Source organism: Alosa alosa, chromosome 2 (genome assembly GCF_017589495.1).
Source record: "Alosa alosa isolate M-15738 ecotype Scorff River chromosome 2, AALO_Geno_1.1, whole genome shotgun sequence".
In the NCBI taxonomy this organism is placed as follows: Eukaryota; Metazoa; Chordata; class Actinopteri; order Clupeiformes; family Clupeidae; genus Alosa; species Alosa alosa.
The window spans coordinates 37826109-37835405 of NC_063190.1; the positions used below are offsets into that span (position 1 = coordinate 37826109).

A 9297-nucleotide genomic window follows, 5' to 3' on the forward strand; every position below is an offset into this window, starting at 1 on the left:
TCAAGCATGCACTATATCCTGGGAAAACTTGTTTTGTCAAACATGTTTTGTATTGAAAACATTAGTGTCTAACTGATTCAACCGTAATCACATCATATCAAGGATAGGTTTGTGATATGACAACAAAATAGAGTTTTGATAAATAGTTGTATAGTTTTGACTGAAGGGTTTCATTTTGCAAAAGAGCTAAGGGACTCTGCTAATTGTGTAGTGTTTTGAAAAAAAAAAAAAACCTTTGCTAGTCTGGCCACTTATCTGATGTGTGCATTCCAGGGATGGCAATCTTTTGTGTGTGTGTGTGTGTGTGTAATCTCTTGTCTGCCGCACATGAATAAAGTGATGAGGGTGTCGACGTGGCAGCGGCCTGGTCTTGTCCTGCCGTGCTCAGAGTACTCATAACCCATCACCCACCCCCCAGCTGCTGTTAGAGACTTAGTTTCAAACATTAGTTATGTAGTCGTATACTAGTAACTGTGGTTGTGCTTAGTGCTATACTCAAAAGAAACATTAAAATGTATTGAAAGAAAAACACATTAAACATATCGAACATTAGTTCAAGGAAAAAAAAGAGTACTCATAATTGTGTTTTGTTTAATCTTTTATTGGAAAAACATGGTAATGACTCTTTCAGTGTCACACCATTGAAACATGTGAACAAACATATTTTATGAAAGGCCTTGAAGATTTTTTTGTTTTGCTTTTTAAACCAAGAAAAATGGTTTTGACATGGGCAACCCTGATCTTACAACCATGTCAAATTATTTTCACTTCAAGATAACCCCATAACATTCCCCAAAACTGAATATACTGTATTTGTGTTTTACAGTGAAATTGCTTTGCAATATTCAGTTTTTAGAGAAGACCTGAGAGGAATGCATGCATTACCCTGGGGAGCATACTTAACCCTTAAAGGAGTACCGTTACACGGAATGTTGAGAAATGAACGTTCTAAAGAATATCTGGGTTCATTGAATTCAACATAGAATTTTAGAACCTTCAATTGTTGCGGAACTTAGAACGTTCAAAAACCTACACCTTTAAGGGTTAATATATTGCACATATAATGCACGCATTACCCTGGGGAGCATACTTAATATAATGCACATATAATGCACGCTGAGAGGAATGCACACATTACCCTGGGGAGCATACTTAATATAATGCACATATAATGCACGCTGAGAGGAATGCACACATTACCCTGGGGAGCATACTTAATATAAGCATGATGCTGCTCCTGCATACACTAGTGTTGGTGAAAGTGTTCTGCTCCCTTTTCTCTTTATAACACACACACACACACACACACACACACACACACTATCTCACACACACACAGAAACACTATCTCACACACACACACGCACACACACACACACTCACTATCACACACATATGCTCACAAACACACACACACACACTCACTATCACACACACAAACACTCACTATCACACACACACGCTCACAAACACTCACTATCACACACACATGCTCACACACACACACACTCACTATCACACACACGCTCACAAACACACACACACACACACGAACACACTCACTATCACACACACAAACACTCACTATCTCACACACGCTCACAAACACACACAAATGCCGGCGCACACACTCACACACACACCCAGGTTATAGCTCGTCTCTCATGATGTCTCCCTTGGGCCGGACCATCCTGCCGATGAAGAGGATAGCGTTGGTCTTGGTGTCCTTGACCAGGAAGATGAAGGGGTGGTCAGCGTAGAACAGCTTGGGGCTGCGCAGCTTGTCCGTGTTGTAGACGCTGGTGTCGGGCGGGTTGCCCTCGGTGCCCCACTCCATGGCCGACGCGTGGAACACGTTGGACAGGTACAGGTCCTTCTTCCCCGAGATGTGCGACAGATCGGCCTTCGTTTTGTCCACCGCATCACTCAGGCCCAGCTCACCGAGGTGTTTCTGCACGGGGTCAAAGGTCGCATTTAAAGTGATGCTTAAATCTGAAGGTATGGACATTTTTTACATACCGGCACTTTATGTTTCTATGAAACATTTATATACTTTATATGTTTATATGAAACATTTATATACTTTATGTTTATATGAAACATTTATATCTTTATATGTTTATATGAAACATTTATATACTTTATATGTTTATATGAAACATTTTCTGCATGTGGTAGGGTTTTACCTGAAGGTTGTGGCTGACTGCATGTGTGTTTTACCTGACGGCTGTGGCTGACAGCATGTGTGTTTTACCTGAAGGTTGTGGCTGACTGCATGTGGTAGGGTTTTAACTGAAGGTTGTAGCTGACTGCATGTGGTAGGGTTTTACCTGAAGGTTGTGGCTGACTTCAATGCTGGTTTTGGGGAGGGAAACTGCCACAGCTCGGTCCTCAAGTTTGCTAATCCACGTGTCCAGTTGTTTGCTGGTCAGCAGCTTCTCGAGACGCTCCAGGGGCTCCACGTGGTAGGGCATGATGAGCACCAGGGACGACTTCTTGTGGGCAAGGGGCATGTTCAGGACGAACAGCTTGTTCTCGGTGTCCTCGTGGAAGCCATACATACCTATATATGTATATATGTATATAGTTACATGAAAACAGCTTTGAGCTGTGAAGTGGCTGTAGAGGATCAGCCAACTCTCAGATCTCCAAAGTTCAGGAAATGGATTCTGAGAGAGCGAGAGAGAGAGAGAGTGTGTGTGTGTGTGTGTGTGTGTTTATCTCTCACTCTGATGTGTACATACATGCCCCAAACAAGAAAAAAAAACAACCTAAACAAACACCTATCCCCACATTAACAGATGGTGTTGTCGTGTAACTCACCAGTGCGGTGCATCATGGGAAGGGAGAGTTTCAGAGTGCGAGACACAAGGAAGCCGCGGTTGTCCACCATCTTGTGGTGAAACTGCTCGTCCCAGTGAGCTGTGGGTCAACAGCCATGTTATTATCACATCTTATATGGGTCAACATGCAACAGAGACAACGTTAGATGACCACACACAGCATGGCCATATAATAAAGTCATGACACTTAACATTGAATTAAAAAGTTAAAGAACTATTCTATTAACAGTAATGTATTATTATAATAAACATATTATTAATAGATTTATTTAGATTTCTCATCAAAACAAACTTCATAGGCACTGAGTACTGGAGTCAGTGATGGACCTAAGAGAACCTACGTTTATAGAACATGGCATTGATGGACCAAAGAGAACCTACGTTTATAGAACATGATGGACCTAAGAGAACCTACGTTTATAGAACATGATGGACCTAAGAGAACCTACGTTTATAGAACATGGCATTGATCGACCAAAGAGAACCTATGTTTATAGAACATGATGGACCAAAGAGAACCTACGTTTATAGAACAGGACCAAAGAGAACCTACGTTTATAGAACATGATGGACCAAAGAGAACCTACGTTTATAGAACAGGACCAAAGAGAACCTACGTTTATAGAACATGGCATTGATGATCATGGCTCCATCCGTCTTGTCAACGTCCTTGGTAACTTCCGGAAGCTTTCCGTCGGTCGACTTGGCTGCCCACTCGTTGATGGAGTTCACAGCGCTGCGCTTGTCGCGGAAGTTGATCTTGGAGTGCTCGAAGTTGTAGTGCTTCTTGCTGCCCTTGACGAAGCCGTCGGTGAAGCTGACTGAGCTGGGCCCGTAGAGGCGGCTGCTGATCGTCCAGGTGACGTTGCGCTGCGTCGCGTCGCTCACCTCCGCCAGCAGTTCGGCCAGCCCGGCGTGCAGCCGCTCGTCCTCCACGCGGTCGTTGCTGAGCACGGTCCGCACCTGAGAGGCCGTGGAGGACTTCCCGCCGAGCGCCACCAGGCCCAGCGAGTTGGCCACCACCACAGGCGAGATGAGGATGTTCTCCGCACCCTTCTCCTGGGCCATGTGCTGGTACAGGCTGAACGCCAGACCCACGCTGCTGTCCGCCAGGATGGAGGCGTGGCTACTCAGAGGCTTCTCCTCCTTCTTCTTCTCAGCACCATCCTTCTTGTCGGCAGCAGCAGCAGCAGCAGCAGCAGCAGCAGGGGCCTTCTTCTCAGAGGTGGCAGCAGCAGGGGCCTTCTTCTCAGAGGTGGCAGCAGCAGGGGCCGCAGCAGGGGCCTTCTTGTCCGCAGGAGCAGCAGCAGGGGCCTTCTTCTGAGCGCTGGTGGCAGCTGGTTTCTTCTGAGCGCTGGTGGCAGCTGGTTTCTTCCCCACAGCAGCGGGCTTCTTCTCAGCAGCCATGACGAAGATGACCAACAGGCCCAGGACGAGGAGACTCTTAACACACATGAGTGCAGGGAGTGGGCGAGTGGTGGGACCGTAAACTGTATCAAATAGATAGATAGATACTTTATCTATCAGCGATTTGCACAGCGATTCCAAATTCTGTCTGTTTATTGGCCAGAACGAAACACATTTATGTTTAACACAAACATTTGTATCAGTACTTCAAATATGGTGTGTTCAAAAGTTTATCAGTTAAACAGATACATATTTGGAGTTGCTATGGGAACTATGGTGTGTATATAAACACACTCAGTTTGTTAGTATGCTATAAGGTTCTGTTTGTATGATTTCGCTTTTTTAATTCTTATTTTGTCATAGTAACCCTCAGCATAGGACTCTCTTAAAGGTGCGATTTGTAGGATTGTTACCGAACGTTCTGTAGGCCAAAATCAAAACACTGGTGAACGTTCTCAAGACTACCAGACGCGAGCCTCTTCTGGGTTGCCAGATGTAATGAAGACTTAGCTAACGTTAGTTGACCTGCAGCTGCTTTAACGTTTCTCCAACCATGACCCAGCTACACATTATGGAAACAGTGAAAACAAAAAATACCTCTCTAACCAACGTAACATATTTAGCTGAAGTTAGCGATGCAGATGAAGTTTAGCATAGGCTACCTGTTGTGGAGAAATATGGCCAGCTCTGCGTCAGACTTGATATTCTTCGTTTTCACGAAGACGTCACCATCTCAGGAAGCTCCTCCGATGTCCACTTAATTTGTTTCTTGTTTTAATTTTGGAAATTTGCCTGCCTCTCGTAGGCGTTCATTGCTACAACTGACAGCTGTTGACAGTTGGCCTTTGCTAATTTTGCAACCCAAATAGGAGGACGCGCTAGCCCATTATTAATACGCTATTCTAGAATGAATCGTTCAAAACATAAACGAAAATTCCAAGAGATTCCGCCCCGTAACTCATTTTTTTTCATTGTTTTTACGGGGTTTTACAGGTTAGAGTAATGTTGTCAAATAAGCTATTACTTCAATTCATCGTGTTTCCTTACTGTCTGACAACATATGGTGATCATTTTTGGAATGGTTACAGTTTATTTTCCATTATTTCCTACATACTGGTCCTTTAAGTTTCATTTCAGATCATGTACAGAATGCCCTGTAATTACACAGCTGCCCAGCTGATGGAGACAAGATCATCTACAGAATGCCTACCCTGTAATTACACAGCTGCCCAGCTGATGGAGACACTCCAAGCCAACAGTAACTAAGGCCAGCAGTAACTAAGGCGCGTTACATAAGTGCCACATCAGCAGCACTACCCAGTTAGTAAAGTCTTAATGGGAACAGTCCCCCAGTTAGTAAAGTCTAAGTGGGAACAGTCCCCCAGTTAGTAAATGTTGTTTGTTTTGTTTGTTGGTCATGTTGTTTGAGGCCCTTTGTGCGTCCTCGTAAGAGATACTGTACTGTAACACTGTAATACAATCACAAAGCCCCGCCCTCACTGTCTGCCTCTCACACCCTTACGGGAGCATCTGTGGTAGAGGAACTATGGAAGTGCAGGGGCTGGCCATGCCCCTGACACGTTTAAAACACGTTTAAAACACGGCCCCTGCAGCAGCGGAGCTTAGGGCTGCCTCTGACACGTTTAAAACACGTTTAAAACACGGCCCCTGCAGCAGCGGAGCTTAGGGCTGCCTGACATGCCACAACCAGCTCTCCGTCACAACAGAGACACATTCAGAATGTGTACTGAGGGCCATGTTTCCTCTGTTTTACTATTTCTACATCTTGATGTGTTTTCTCACGAATAGACAAAGTCCTTTTTCTTTTACTCAAAAGGCCCCGTTAACTCTGATCTCCGATCTCTCTCTGTAGTGAAAAGCCTGAACTAACCAAACTCACATGATGCACATGAATTCACAGCATACCAGTGATTCCTTTTAAATTCCTGCAGGCTAATAAGCTGTAGAAAAGCTCAATCAGATTAGCTGAAACAGTTGTTCCCTCTGTTGGAAATGAAAAAGAGAATCACTCTATACTTAGTCCTCTTCAGAAAGCAGAGGGGGGTTGATTTGTCCTATCGTGGATTTGGTTCCAGCATTTGGCCTAATAATACATGATGCTGCTGAGGATGATGCCAGGGCAGTTAACTGCTCCCAGAGCACAACCTACCACGCTAGTTACCACTGATGGTTTAGGGTTTAGGTGAATTACAAAATGATCCAAACTTACCCTGCTAGTTACCTCTGAGGGTTTAGGGTTTAGGTGAACTTACCCTGCTAGTTACCTCTGAGGGTTTAGGTGAACTTACCCTGCTAGTTACCACTGAAGATTTAGGGTTTAGGTGAATGACAAAATGATAAAACAAAAAAAAACCTTTGAAAAAATGCAAATAGAATGTTTTATTTTACTGTGTCTGCTAACAAGACCGTGTAAAATGTTTTTCTTTTCCTTTGCTGTTGTAGGGCATTAATGACTACACACTGAAACTCATCTGCTATCCAGCAGATGCCACGTATATGTCCTTTTAAGACTGACCAGCATTTGTGGCTTAACTTACAAGCATTTCTAAACTTTTTAACAGAAATATGGACTATTAGATCAGAGTCACACAGTTCTGCCACACCTCAGTTCGGAATGCCTTTTCCAACTTCAAGCAAAAGCAAATCTCTTACCTTGCAGACCTTCTCTGACACCCTGGACTTCCTGAGCATCCACTTCCAGACAGGATGATTTTCCCCACGATCTTTATACCGGGATGTGGAAAATTCTGGAAGTTAGGGCAGAAATGTGAAGATGAGTTCCTTTAGTTGTGCACGTATGGAGGACTAGCCCCTCCCACAGTGTCCAGTTGCCTGGGAAATCCGACCCTTGTTGCCCTCCTGGTCCTAAAGCCTGACCGGTTTCATTTGAACGGAAAAGACTTGGAATGCAGGTCTTTTGTCTGTTAAGTTCCTATTTTAGAAATGTACAAGTGCTCTTTGTAATGTTTGTCAACTTTTCAATGTCTCTCAGTTGTTGTATTGTTATGTAACCGTCAGAGTTTGAGCTTAAGGCTGCTGAACATCTGCATGGCAAGCAGACCCCACTGTATTTAGTCTCTCATGAACATCTTGCTACTACTTTAGGTAGGTAGACAATAATGACAGTTCTTAATTATATTCTATATTAATAATTAGTCTGTTTTCTCAGATGCTGCAGGGAGAGCAGGACGACTCGCCTGCACTGCCCACCCCCGCCCTGCCACGTCTGAGGCAGCCGGAGGGCTCGATCTGAGATCTGAGGGGGGAAACGCAGACGAGACCCAACCTGCCCTGGTCTGACCTCGCAGCAGGGGCGCGACGTCATGCGCACACATTTGTTAAGCCTCCTTTGTTTACTAAAACACACAGGACACTGAAGGAAAGTCAGTAAGCATCAGGTGGCATAATGGAGCTCACCACTTGTATTGAATGTCAAGTTTTTGTGTTTTGGAATGGCTATTTGGAAAAGAAATGAATGTCTGAATGAAGCCTGTGTGTTGGAACGAGTCCTAATGATGCCGAACACATCCAGCTATTGACTGAGCCCTGACAGCAGTGTTGGGAGCCGTCTCTCTCTCTCTTGTTCTCTTTCTCTCTCTCTCTCTCTCTCTGCCTTTCTCACTCTCCCTCTTGTTCTCTCTCTCTTGTTCTCTTGCTCTCTGCTTTTCTCTCTCTCTCTCTTTTGTTCTCTCTCTCTTGTTCTCTCTCTGCCTTTCTCACTCTCATTCTCTCTCTTGTTCTCTCTCTCTCTCTGCCTTTCTCACTCTCTCTCTTGTTCTCTCTCTCTCTACTTTTCTCACTCTCTCTTAGTGCTGGGCGGTATACCGGTTCACACCGTAAACCGGTGTATATTTTCGTTATGATATGAATTTTTAATATACCGCCATACCGGTGTATTTGATTACACAACGTTTGGACGGCTGTGCCACGCGACAGTGTTTCAGACAGGACTTTCTTCACACGCACGCATGGTGCCAATGTGAGGCATAGTGAGGGTAAACACAAAACACCTTAAGTTTTTCCCCTGAAGTTTGACCCTTAAGGCTTAATTTCTCCTATAGGGGGTTTATTTAAGGGTGTTGCACAGAATACCTGAAATTGTTTCTTTAGTTAAGGAAAAACGTTAAGGGATACTGCATTGAAAGGGATTTACCGTTGCGAAAATTCTATTGAGATTGTTCAACAGCTGTAACTAGCTGGCTAGTAGGTGTCGTTAGTTAGCAACCCACCGAACACAGTGAAGTTTAATGATCTTATCATTCATCTCACCTTAAGAATATTCACTGAAATTATCCAGGTAGCAAGTAAAACATGTTATAGACATGCACTGAGCAATACTAGCTGGCTAGTTAGAAATGATCCTGACTGTCATCAGTGCACCAAAACGAACTTTTTTATTAATGTTTTGCCTAGCGAACCGAACCGAAGCGCATGGCAGGCTAACAAGACATCCACATCCACATGAAGTTAACGTTAGCCTACCACTAACGTCATGTAAACCACACAATAACAAAAAGGCATGTTTCTGATAGGCCTATTTGACAGATAGGGCCTAAGCATATTAGCAGAGAGGTTTTATTTTAAATTGTATAATTTTCAAAAAAGTATAATTATTGCAAGTTGCACTACTTTTTGTATTGGTTTTATACAAAATGTTTGTGAAATTTGCACAGTAAAAGTTCTGTATTTTGACTGCAATTGTCTTTGCATTCTGATTAGATTCTTCATTAGAATCATGAGTGGCTCTTTGTAAACAGCATCATTTTCTGGGGCCATGCAAAACTGCATTACCACTAGTCAGTGTGGAGTTATTCTACATCATGACAGTAAAATAGACCATCCTTAGTCAATGTACTGCAGCAATTCCTCTCCCAACCTGTAGAAAATGCTGAACATCTGATTATGCATGAAAAAAAAATACCGTCATATACCGTGAAACCATAAGAATTTTGAAAAATACCGTGATACACATTTTTGGTCATACCGCCCAGCACTACTCTCTCTCTTGTTCTCAAATTCAAATTCA

General features: G+C 43.6%; 1 protein-coding gene across 1 annotated transcript; it reads right to left on the reverse strand.

The window, feature by feature from the left end:
• Positions 1–1571: 1571 nt before the first annotated feature.
• Positions 1572–7068, reverse strand: serpinh1a (serpin peptidase inhibitor, clade H (heat shock protein 47), member 1a). Its single transcript, XM_048228715.1, has 5 exons — positions 6924–7068; positions 3461–4333; positions 2824–2922; positions 2331–2563; positions 1572–1951 (listed from the first exon to the last, which is right to left on the reverse strand). Exons 2-5 carry the CDS (start codon positions 4296–4298, stop codon positions 1649–1651), a joined length of 1473 nt encoding a protein of 490 aa, XP_048084672.1. The 5' UTR covers positions 4299–4333; positions 6924–7068; the 3' UTR covers positions 1572–1648.
• Positions 7069–9297: the final 2229 nt, after the last annotated feature.

What these genes read in the sequence shown, in the direction of transcription:
- serpinh1a (XM_048228715.1), bottom strand. Translation starts at nt 4,298, where the DNA reads ATGTGTGTTAAGAGTCTCCTCGTCCTGGGCCTGTTGGTCATCTTCGTC. An exon ending in CAATGCCATGTTCTATAAAC is followed by an intron (nt 2,923 to 3,460) that starts GTAGGTTCTCTT and finishes GTTGACCCACAG; the next exon opens with CTCACTGGGACGAGCAGTTT. An exon ending in AAGTCAGCCACAACCTTCAG is followed by an intron (nt 1,952 to 2,330) that starts GTAAAACCCTAC and finishes GACCCCGTGCAG; the next exon opens with AAACACCTCGGTGAGCTGGG.